This window comes from Temnothorax curvispinosus, unplaced genomic scaffold (genome assembly GCF_003070985.1).
Source record: "Temnothorax curvispinosus isolate PA1 unplaced genomic scaffold, ASM307098v1 QBEX01008996.1, whole genome shotgun sequence".
In the NCBI taxonomy this organism is placed as follows: domain Eukaryota; kingdom Metazoa; phylum Arthropoda; class Insecta; order Hymenoptera; family Formicidae; genus Temnothorax; species Temnothorax curvispinosus.
In genome coordinates, this window is record NW_020218776.1 from 24,927 (window position 1) to 38,198 (window position 13,272).

General features: G+C 30.4%; 1 protein-coding gene across 3 annotated transcripts in view; it reads left to right on the forward strand.

The window, feature by feature from the left end:
- LOC112458564 overlaps positions 1-9,832 on the forward strand; it is a 29,666-nt gene extending 19,834 nt beyond the window's left edge. For 2 of the 3 annotated variants that reach the window (XM_025022255.1, XM_025022256.1), the window contains exons 3-6: positions 1,598-1,718; positions 1,964-2,145; positions 5,231-5,320; positions 9,627-9,832. In XM_025022255.1, the coding sequence (XP_024878023.1) occupies positions 1,598-1,718; positions 1,964-2,145; positions 5,231-5,320; positions 9,627-9,703 (470 nt within the window). In that variant the 3' untranslated portion in view covers positions 9,704-9,832. The remainder of the gene's footprint in view (positions 1-1,597; positions 1,719-1,963; positions 2,146-5,230; positions 5,321-9,626) is intronic. The other variant, XM_025022257.1, reaches the window with a different exon arrangement.
- The last annotated feature ends 3,440 nt before the right edge of the window (positions 9,833-13,272 follow it).

A 13,272-nucleotide genomic window follows, 5' to 3' on the forward strand; every position in this document is an offset into this window, starting at 1 on the left:
CAATTAGGGGGGGGGTTTCTCTCATAATATTCCGCTACGTGCCCTACGAGCGGAGATATTGCGACGCAAAGTCAAAATGTAAAAAATTTTATTTTAAGATACTTCTTCTCCTAACGCCGACGTCTCAATATTATTATGATTATTAGAAAAATGTCACTTTCACTTTTTCGACGCTGGCGGCGCAGGTATCGCCAGTTTCGATATCGCGCGCGTATTTCGAAATTAGGTCGATAGGCTTATCGGTCAGGAGGAAGATTTTTATTTAGGTAAATTAGGTATATATATAATATATATTGAGTTAATTGCTTCATGTTTATCTGGAGAGATTTTGTATCCTTATTACATCGTATTACCACCGCTGCCGGAAAAGAAGGTTCTCTACGCTTGGCAGAAAGTGCCGCTAGGGAATTTTTAAGTCGATTCTTATGAATCAAGCTTGAATCGCGGCGATGTCTAGGTATCCCAGGTTGCCGATGACGAGATCCAGATAGTGCGCTTTATAGTTTTCGGTGTCCAGGTGTAATAATACGTTGAATTCGATGTCTACGTGTCCCAGGTTGCCGATGACGAGGTCCACATAGTGCGCTCCGTAGTTTTCGGTGTCTGCGTGTATTAATACCTTGAATTTGATGTCCACGTGTCCCAGGTTGCCGATGAAATTGAATTTTTTGATAACTCTATTTTTTAAAACGTTAATTATCTTAGAAATATTCAATCCTATATATCGAAAAATGACTTGGTTGAAATATATTAAAATGAATTATATGATGTATATATTCTTTTTAATTTCTGAACAGTTATGTATAATTGAAGTTTTTAATCTACTACTAACGGATGTATTTTGACTATTTATTTAGTCCGAGTAATGTCGAATTCAGATTATTACAAAAACTTCAATAGGTAGAACTTCTTGAAAAAAAATCTTGCCATGCTTCAAGAGGTATAAAAAATTTCGTAATTTCCGACAGAATTTTTACGAAGTTGTTTTTAATTAAAAAAAAGCGAATTTTACAAAAAATAATTTTTTCCTCTTTAACATAACTTTAACTGTATAACACAACTTTAGACTGTCCAGAAATTAAAAAGAATATATACATCATGTGATTCATTTTAACCCGAACAAATTTCATCCAAGTCATTTTTCGATAGGATTGAATATTTCTAAGATATTAACGTTTTAAAAAGTAGAGTTACCGAAAAATTCAATTTTTACACAAAAATTACACTATCGGAAATATTGATCATAGACCCAAACAAAAAATACGTGTCTCTCTTTTTCAGAATGCTTCTCGGAAAAAAATTTTCAAAATTATTGGAATAGATCAGAGTCAAAACATAAAAATTTTAGCGAGAATGCCCCTAATACAATACAATAAATAATAATACAAAAGTTTAGTATTTATAGTATCATTCAACATTATATATAATGTTGTTTGAACGTTCCCAGGTAGCAAGATGACGTCTAAGACATCTTAATGGCGTATAATTGAAGTTAAAGAAGTCATTAAGACGTTATTAATATAATTAATATATACTCATTTGACGTATTACATCACTCTGCTACCTAGATTGATATTGCATATAATCTTTGTTGCAGCAACAGGACAAAAATTCGACTTCGAATACCAAAAAAAGAGTATAGATAATAAAGATGGTGTGGAAGCAATGTGTAAAGCAGAAGGTCTTTATCCTCAGCCGACTCTTGATATCTCAATCAAGTAAGTTGTCTTTGTAAATACCGAGAAATCTCAATATGTTACAAAATTTGAAACTTTATATTATTCATATTTATTCTGCTTTTAAATTGTAAAAATATTAATATAAATTTAATTAATTATAAATTATATAAAAATTGTAAATATAAAATTCTGAAAAAAAACTATTAAATCTACTTATAACAAAAGACGTAATTTAAATAAAATATGAATTGTTATAGACACATAATAATAGACAACATTTATAGGGATATTCCAGAAAAGAAAACTTCGAAACCCACAGTGACGCTCCGCGAAGATGGATTGTATAATATTTTATCACGAGTAGACTTTCTAGACGAAGAACTACCAGAAGCTGCAGAGCTCAAATGCATCCTTGACATCCCGAGGACAAATTACAGTATGACCCGAAAAACCATTTACTATTCTGGTTAGTTATATATCTTTCATGCTTTAATATATTTCTACTAATTATAAACAATTGCTTCTACTAACTTGCCAGTTTACATTAACTTTTGATGTCAACTCATAATGAATGAATAGCACGATTGCAATAACTTTGACGATGCAATTTAATAATTATTTTTAATTATATTTATGTCAAAAAAATGCAAAAACGTTTAGAACGCAATAATTTTTGGTTTTTGTATAATAAACACTATTAAATATATAGAAAATATAGACATTTTTGTATCAAAATATGTTTATTATTATAGTTTTTTAATATTATATACATATAATAAAATTATATTCAATCTATAGAGGGTTGTATATAAAGGAAAAGATGCAATTGTGAAATTAAAGAGCAAAACTATCTATGTAAAATATATTTTTTTTCTCTTATGGCTGGTTACATTTTGATCAATTTTTAAAAAATAAGTATTTTCTGAATTATACTTTGAAAAACTCAATTTTTTGCATTTTTAATTACAAGTTTTGTAAGTTTTGACAAATCATCATTTTTTAAAATCTTATCAAATTAATCCGTTTGTTTCTTTTACATCTATTTATTTCTTTACACCCTTTATTGTAATAATTCATTCTCTTTTTCTGTGTCCATTTCAAATCAAAACAAGTAGAGAATGCTGTCAAATCAAATAAAAATTTCACACAAATTTTTTAAATTATTGTTTGATCATCCATTTGTAATTCAGATAGCGAGAAGATTATATATACGTTACGGGCAAAGTCCGCATAGTGTTCAGTGTCGGCATTGCCCGGGCAATGTCAGCATTACACAACGCGACTGGGCAAAGTAGTTTATTAGCGGACATTGCCCGGTTTGATGTGGGCAAAATTGACACTGCCCATCCAGCGAGGGTAATGCCAGCAACTATTATCACATTGCAGACTTTGCTCAATTCCATGTGGGCAATGTCGACAATGCTAAATCTCCGTGGACTAACAAGCTGCGCTAAATGGACATGTCATCAGGCTCAAAGACCGACGCTCACTAAACGAAAAAGCCGACCACAACGCGTTGTGGCATATTCAAAAAGGCCACAACGCGAAATTCGTATCATGGCACTATCAATAACGCTCACAACGCGTTTTGGCAATGTGAAAATGCCACAACGCGTTGTGGACACTTATTGATGCAGTCATGACGCGATGTGGATGTATTTGATTACATGCATGAACTTTCCACGCGTGAAAAGTTGTAAATCTATGTGACAACTCGTCTCACGAAAGTGTATGCGTGAAGGCAGTAGGTTCCGTCCCCCTGCGGGAGGCTCCACTACCGTTAAACTAGACATATAGGCCGGTATTCATAGTCGCGCGGTTCTTATATTTAAGACCGTCTTAAGTACAATCTTAAGATGTCATTAACTTATCACAAAGTCGTATTGGCATCTTAAGACATTACTTAAGCCGGTCTTAAAATAAGAACCGACTATAAATACCAGCCATAGTATGCCTTGCAAAGTACATGCGTGGACTTTCCACACGTGTAAAGTTGTAAACCCATGTGGTAACTCGTCTCGCGTGGAAAGTGTACGCGTGGAGGCAGTAGGTTCCGCCCCCCTGTGGGGGGCTCCAATACCGTTAAACTAGACACATAGTGTGCCTTGCAAAGTACATGCGTGGACTTTCCATGCGTGGAAAGTTGTAAATCGATGTGGCAACTTGTCTCGGTGGAAACGGAGCCCCTCCTCTGCCTACATAAGGCTAACTGTTAATTTTCGACATTGCCCACTTGGAACCGAGTAAAGTCCGCAATGTGATAATAGTCGTTATTGACATTGCCATCGCTGGATGGGCAGTGTTAACTTTGCCTACATCAAACCGGGCAATGTGCTAATAAACTACTTTGCCCAGTCGCGTTGTGCAATGCTGACATTACTCAGGTAATGTCGATACTGCACACTATGCGGACTTTGCCCGTAACATATACATATATTAAACTTTTTTAGATATTTAGACATATCCACAATCATTTTGTGGAATTCAAAGTATGCAGATAACAATCTATTCCTTTTTAAATAAAAAATTTATTTTACTTTATTTTATATTGGTAATTTTTAAGTTCTAGGAAAAATGCAAAAAATTACCAAATTGTAAAGTCCAAATAAAAAAAATTTATTCTGCTTTTCTCGAAATGAGAAAAAATTACCCATGTATAAATATAAGTATATAAATGTAATAATTGTATATATAAGATAGATTACATATTATATATAGAATATTGTATAATCTAACCACAATTTTTGTAAAAAAAACAATGTAAAAATTAATTATTTTTCTTATTATTTTCCTATATATATACAGACAAAGATTATATAAGAGGAAGAAAACATATATATTGATATATTTTATATATATATATAATTATATATATATATATATATATTTATACAAATTTGTTACCGTACAAAACAACTTTTTGTAAGCTATTTTTTCTTTTTAGCACAATAGTATACTTTATATGTATAATTTTCTTACTTACACGCGTAAAATCTCTTATTTACAATACAATTTAAAACAATAATTTAAAACTAATCTATTAATATATTGATATCAAGATGGAAGAATATCTTATAAAGACTGACTTATCGGGCTCTTCTTAGATTGCCGGAGCACGATAATAAATATTCCAGTTTTGTCGACTCTGTAATCCTTGCTTTTTTAATTTACTTAACTAAATACAATTTAATCTAACTTATATATCTTTTGCTAATGCGCATAATGTATAAAATTTATAATATTATTAAATTAATATTAATAATGACGTTAATTTTGTATTCTGACTTCTATATTTGCATATCCCACTATATATTCTATTTTTGTCAATAACCGCAGCATAAATAATCATAGAGCAGTATATAGTTTTTATAATTGTTTTTAGCGTTTATAATATTTTTGAAAAGCATCTTCATATCGCATCGCCAAGGTTATCAAAATTATCAATTTTTTAATTATTGAACTGTTTAATTAACTCTAAAATAATTAAATCTGCGCTTAGATTAGACAGAATATGCATAGAAATGTCTATGCTTGGTTTTTGTGTTATGCAGGAACGGCTACTACTACATCTGTTACAACCATACCACAGCATAAAATGGATATCCAGGCCCTAGACAGCTCAAAGGCCAGTAATGGTGGTGGTAAGATTGAATCAATCGTGAAATTTATTAGACATATATATATATCTGACATTGAATCATCAGCCAGTAACCATCACCATTATTTTTCGAATCAAGGGCCTTCAGAATTTTGATAAAACCTGTCTATTCATTTCATGCTCGTTTTTTGAGAAGTCTTTGAGAAGCATACTCTAAAGAATTTATCTATCAATTCTTATTCATTAATCAATAGCATGTATAAATTTTTAGGATATTATAATTTTTTTTATGTTACAGGCAGTTACACGTTTTTTTTATAGAATCTTTCTTATTTCGCTCTTTTCGAAAAGTGCTCGATCACTGTTCATTATTCAATTGAGATATTTCCATTTAATTATAAATTTCTCATCGCTTTTTGCTTAAAAACTTTAATGGCAAAATTGATGAATGCTTTTGTTAATTTTTCTTATTTAATAGTGATAATATAACGTAAGTTATTTTATACAGAACTGTGAATGAAGTCTTTGCTAATTAACACTGCTATTTCTTTTTGTTTCAAGTTCTGTGTGAATATTAATAATACTCGGGTATCGTGTATTATCCAATAAAAGTCAAAACGGGCAAAAGCCCATTAGTATTATACCTTTCAGCGGAGAATTATCCTCGCAATATTAACACCCCTATATACATATACTAATGTCTATGCATTAATGCATATGCATTCCGCTCAAGTGGCCTTCATTATGGTTATGCATATTTATGAAACTCACCCGCGGCCGTTGTAACGCGCTCAATTATTGGCCCCATTAATTTTAGGAAAATGTTTAAACGCGAAAAACACTTTTCGTTATATTATAAAATTAAAAGAAAATTAATTATATAATTAAGAGAAAAACGAAGACATAAGGCATTTTTCCTTTTTTCATTATATTACTGTTATATTATCAAATTATGGAATGCAATATTTTTATTTTATGGATTTGTTAATCAATAAGAAAAATGTTGTCAAATATATATATAAAATAAATAGTAATTAATTTACAATTTATTACGTTAAAGCAGTGGTTCCCAAGCTTTTTTAGCCTAGTGCAAACTTCTGAGAATTGGGTATTAGTTACCATCCCCTCCCTGAGCCCAGCTAAATATAATAAATATGTCAAAATCAGCGACAATAACCTTTATATTACATTGTATACTTATATTTAATCTTTTCAAACTAAATAATTATCAGCTGTACATAAGACATTAATTGAACTAAAACAGATTTGTTTACATTTGAAGATTTCAAAATGTGTGCTAATTCTCTGATTAGATTATTTTTCGTGGAACAACATTCACCTCAGGTGCAACATATATTATACATATCTATGTTATTTATTTTAAAATTATTAATCGCATACTACAATTACTTTTAAAATTAATTATTTCAGTAGAAATGTGTAATTAATTTACCTTAAATAAATAAAACCTAAAAATATCCTCCTATCACCTCTTTACAATTTACTGCTCCCTGAAAACCAAAAACGCTCCTTGAGGGCGATACCGTCCAGGTTGAGAACTACTGCGTTAAAGTATAATCTAATTTTGCTGTTTTTATCAATCTTACTTTTTCTTTTGTTTTCGTTAATTCTATTTTAAAATACATTTTTATATACAAAAATACATTCACTTTTCTTTCTTTTTCCAATTATTAAGCAATTTGTATGGATTATAGGGTAACTCCGGTATATACGCCGCACCTAAGAAAAACTTAATTTATTGAGTACTATTTAATATGTTTAAGGCAAATAAATACCAATAAAAACTTTATACCTACTTGTCTACTAGTATAAAAAAATTAGAAATATAAAATATTTATTCTTTGTAGATATTTAACAAAAATAAACTTTTAGAAACCCTTGCATTTTTGCCATATATCCCATAAAGGTGGGATAAATGATATTCTTAGGTGGAATATACGTCTTATAAAAAATTACAAGTACCTAATGTTTATAAATGAGACAATAAAATGTCATAATAAGTTATAAAATGTGTGTAAAAAATTTATTAAGGTGTAAGAATGATAAACAAATTATAAAACTGAAAAATTTTAAAAAGAAAATAGACGAACGATAGATGCATAAAAGGTTATTGTTATATGATCCAAAAAAAAAGAAGGAAAAAGAATACATAGGAGATTTCGATTTTTACAGAGTGTTTGTACTATGGCATAAATCCCGCACGCTAAAAATGCCATATACCTATCCTAAACAGGTGGGATATACAAGATATCAAACTAAACAAAGAATACAAAAGCTATGCACTTGTATTTTGCTGTATTCCATCCTTTACTATCCCTTTACACTTATGTATCATGAAATAACATTAAATCTTTTACACTGTTTACAGTAATCATTTTATGTATAGGTCGTAACATATAATAGCTCGCTACTTACTACGTTGAAAAATCGATTCAACTCATGACGGTTTCATTAACATTAACAGTAAAGAACTGAAATTACAACACAATGCTAATGTGGCTTAAAGATACATAATAGAATAATTGCGAGCAAATACCTTTATTCCTTCTATTTTTTCTGACGTAAATCCCCGCGCGACGTAAGTGTACCGGAGTTACCCTATATATATATATATATATATATATAGGGTAACTATATACATATATATATAGGGTAACTATATATATATCCAAGCTATAAAGACACTCTTATTTGTGTGTAAAAAAAATATATATATATATATCGTGTTATTATGTGTTATTAAAAAATATCGTATTTTAATAACACACAAATAAGGGTGTCTTTAGATCTATTGTATCATCTGCTAATAACAGATTTTTCAGGTATTCCGGATAAAGATCTTAATTTGTGAAAATATTATATAAAAATATTATAATTTTTTAATAAAAAACACGTTTGAAATTGACTAATCAGATTGCTCAAAACTCTCATATTCAGATATGACATATTTAACTCTTAGATTCCTAACTGCGGTAGATACCGGATCTTACTGGTGTAATTTTGATTGGTATTCCTTTAACATTAGGGATTGGTAATTTTATTGCTAGCTAACTCTCTTAGTGAGAAAGTGAGATTATGTTATGTGCAAAAACATTCACAGTGCATCTATTTATATTAAACATGAATTTATCTTATATTTAGGTACAGTGAACCTTTCATGTCATACAAAAAAAATGTAATTTTGTGAAAGCACAGAAATATTTAAAAAAGTATTGTATGTTCTCTTAAATGTGATACAGACTCTGAATATATTCCTAAGAATTTTTCTTATCAAGAGACACCCGTTAGTACGAGATAGTTCTCATGCCAAGCACACGTGCAGCGCGAGACTGCTCCGTGTATTTCTACGCGAGTATGAGCGTTGCGAGTATCCGAGATTTTGAGATCTCAATAACGACTGAACGGATCAAGTTCTGAATAGGATCAATCAATAGCTTGAATTTGATTTATACAAGAAGTAAGTTTTTATTTTTCCTCTACGTGCCCTACGGGTGGAGATATTATGACGCAAAGTCCGAATCTGGAAATTTTTATTTTATTTACGAGGTAAAAATATTAATATTAATATTTTATGTAAAATAAGAGAATTAATTTTTTTTAAATTAATATTTAAAATATTGATTTAATAATATTTTTGAAAAAATTTTTGTGCAAAATAAAAAACCTTCGTATTTTTTTATTTACAATTATTATTAAGATTTTGCAAAAACGTATTATTTTTATGAATGTTACTCTATGAACTTGGGGTCCGCTATATACCCCACACTTAAGAAACTATGTAAGTCAAGTTGTATCAGAAGTTTAAGGGTTAAAAATTAATATAATTTATCGATCAATATTGATTAGAAATATCGTTTGAAAAAACATCGTTTGTGATAGATTTCATATGGTAGCTTTGATAATTCGATGCCTATCTCATTCTAACATCAATATTTCGTCATCAATAATTATATTACTATATACACATAATTAATATTACTAGCATACGCAATAAATTAATTAACGCAGATAAATAAGACAACATTGAGAAGTGTTTTCAATATTATTATAAAATCATGTCAATATTATGTATTTAAAAAATGAACGTCTTGAGGCACTAATTGATCATGTGCTATATTGTGCAATATATTTCCTTGAATGTGCGAGCTTTGGGCAATGTAATCAGCCAAATTTAAACGTTTCTCATTTGAAAGTTATTATAATCTCGACATTTTAGTATTAGAATTTTTATTCTTGAATAACCTCAAGAATCTGTCATTACCTGATGTGAGACACTGTATACTATATGAAGAATATTTTTGGACTTATATGTGCTGATCTACTTGCAGGCAACTTCGTCGACCGTGCATCGATTAATCTTATCCTGTTACCGATACTTCTGGCTATTTTCATTCTGTTTCATTAATAATACAATCGATAGGTAAGTTTAAACTGATGTTGGGTTTGACTGGTACCTCTATGATTTTAAGAAAAAATTGATCCTAAATTACAGTTTCTCTCTCTCTCTCTCTCTCTCTCTCTCTCTCTCTCTCTTCAAAAATTGTTTCTAAAATATTTTATAATATACATTTTATTATGAAACATTTATCAATCATATATTTTTGAAAAATAAAAATTATGTATTACAAAGCGTGTTTTTACAGTTTTTTTAAGTTTTAGAAAAATAATATAAATCATTTTCTAATCTTCTTTATATGTAGATATGTGATGGATATACATATAAAATAAATTATATTTTAAAAACATTTGAAAGAATGTGAATGCAAAGACAAAAAACAGGGTACAAGATTAAATTTAAAAAGTATAATTGCGAAATAACAAAGAATTTGGTTAAATCAATATTCTTTAATCGACAACTTATACATAAAGTGATAATAAAAATACTATATTCTGCATATATGTATATAGAACATTTTATTACACTTTTTTGTCACGTCTCGATATATATTCGAGAAAATAAAGTTAAGATAAAGTAAAATAAATTAAAAAGATACTTTGATTTATAATTTACTTGATTTGTAAAATAATGATTAATGTAAAGAATTGCTAGCCTAATTAGAAAAATTTGCAGTTTTTATTATATTATAACACGATAAAAAACAAGATCTAACATAAAATATGTAAAATATAAAAAATATAATAAGTGATGACATGTCTATTTGGTGATTTTTTATATTTTTTAAAGATTCTAATTAAAAATATATATTACATATATATATATATATATATTGTATATTAAAATATTACCGAAGTTTTTTATCTCCATTTAAAAGTGAGAATAAGATAATAGAAAAATCTAATATAAAATATAAAGAATATAAAAAAGGAACATAAAAAAGAATAAAAATTATTCCTAATATAAAATATACAAACATAAATTGTTTTCTTAATTAAGATATTTTTTATATTTTATATTAGCAAATATAAAAGAATGAATTGTACATAACACTTGTTATAATTAGTTGACAATTTATTGTATATAACATTTTGCAAGCAAACGATTTTATTGTATAAACATAATTGAAAATTCTGTAAGTTATATTTGTACAAATTGTGTAAATAACGCTAAATTGATTATATATTCAAATACATATATATACATGCATACATGTGAGGCAATTGAATAACCTAACCTAACGAGAATTTTTTTGTAAGTCCTTTATTAAGGAGGCTTTACAGATAATGGATGTATTTAAAAATTGGAAAAAAACTTCATGGACGTATAAATTAAAATGCGAGAAAAGTGCTCGAAAAATTTTAGCATCGGTTATTGTGTAAAAATTTGCAAAAATAAATTTCGAAATCACAGTTTTAACATGAGCTCTTATGGCAGAGGGGTTCCTGGAGACAGGAAATGAGATATTAATTATATGAAACCGGCCTAACAGAGATTCAAAAAACAGAGCTATTGGGTGCATTCGGGGAGACGCTATTAACGCTATAAACGCAAACGCTATGAACTTCGTTCGAAGAGCCAATAGCGCGACAGCGATAGCAAGCTGCCCGAACGCAGCTTAAGCGCCAATAGTATTTCGTGCCTCACCTCGAAAATAATAGCGAAAATAGCGCGAGTGATGACGTCACGCTGCCTTTACAGTGACGTCATCATCGTATATCACAGCGCCACAAAGCGTCTCCTCGAACAGTTTTGGACGATAATTGTGCTAATAGCGTGCTCCCCGAATGCACCCATTATATATAGTTTAATCTAAGCTTTTCAGAAATATCGAGAAAAACAAGGGTTATCGTGTAAAATTTTGTAATATTGGCTATTGAAACAGGCCACATCACAGTTCACGTAACGTGCTTCTTTTTCCTCTAATTAATTTATTAGCGCAGCTGTTTCCTTTCCGGTCAGCAACGGCCATCGTAGCGTGCTTCGAATAACATTTGGCAACGTCGCAGCGACTACACCCGCACGGAAACGTGCTAACCTTTAGGCTACAACTACATCTATCGTAACGCTTTGATCGTGGTCGTAAGCAATGAAGTCGTCGTAAACCGTATATCTATGCCAATATATCTAAACACATTTTTCTTCGCACGTCGAGAAAGCTGAAAGATTAGGTTATGTTCTAACTGGTTGTAACGCCAGACAAGCGTCGTAATTGTAAAGAGTTCAAGCTTAATCAACTCATATGATGAGCTTACGATAGCGATTACGACGAGCGTTACGACCGCTTACGGTGAACATTACGATAGTGTAGACGACTCAGATAGCACAGCTGATCGTTATGAATTCGAAAAGACTTCACCTTTTCAAATTCTTTAAGAATACCCGTAATTTGTCCGAAATAAACTCAAAAAGAATTCCTTCAAAAAGAATTCCATAGAAGTGACTTATGGAATTAATCTAAATGGTCTTAAAAGGAATTCTTTTTCTATTCATAATAGGTTCGAAGAGAATTCACTTAATACGCATGCGCAGTCTATAATGCTTTCTCGAGCCGTCTCGAGGCAGCATTGCAGCGTTTCTATCAGTTTCTATTTGTCTTCTCTGGTCTTCCTGGCGGCTTTCTCGCTATTTCGCGCTTCTACGTGCTTCTGCGTCAGAGAATATTACGCTTGGACGTAATATATTTACATTAGTTGGCCGTAATTGACAACGTACGTATTGGCACGACCGTTAATAATTTTTGTCGTCGAGAAGAAAATTTGAAGGTAATTAAAGCATTTTATTAATTTTCTTAAATTAATTTCTTGCAAATACTCGATAACCTCATCATCACACACGTTGTGATGATGATTAAATTTACATCTGATTTCGATTTTTACTAGGTTTTTACTCGAGATCGCACATTTTATAAACGATTCAACTTAACCTAACCTATTGTTCTGATTGTGAGAACTCGAAGGATTCGAGCTGGCTTGTCACGCTTATACATTGCCAAAGGTAAACCTATTGTTCTGATTGTGAGAACTCGAAGGATTCGAGCTGGCTCGTCACGCCTATACGTTGCCACAGGTAAAACCTTATATTGTTCTGATTGTGAGAACTCGAAGGATTCGAGGATTATTTTGCAACATTTTCTTTTTGAAGAATATTTAATCAATTGTGCTATACGGATATTGTGCGATCCCCGAAATTGCTACAGAAACAACGCTTATGCTAAAGAATTGCTGATTTATTTTGTACAGCAATTTAAGACGTTGTATGAGGAGCAATATGTTGTGAGTAACCTTCACTCTCTTATTCATTTAAATGAAGATGTAAAGATGTACGGTCCATTAGATTCATACAGTACTTTTGATTTTGAAAATCATATGCAAGTGTTGAAGCGAATGATACGAAAACACGCTAATCTTTTGCAACAAATTCATCGACGACTAATCGAAAAGTACAGTTACGATCAACATCCTCAATATAAGAAGAATCAGAAGATTTTGAAGCATCCTATACTCAAGAAGCCAATTGTGTCAGAACTACTCAGAACTTCCTTTGGGTTGCCACAGCGAGCACCGAATTCTACAAAT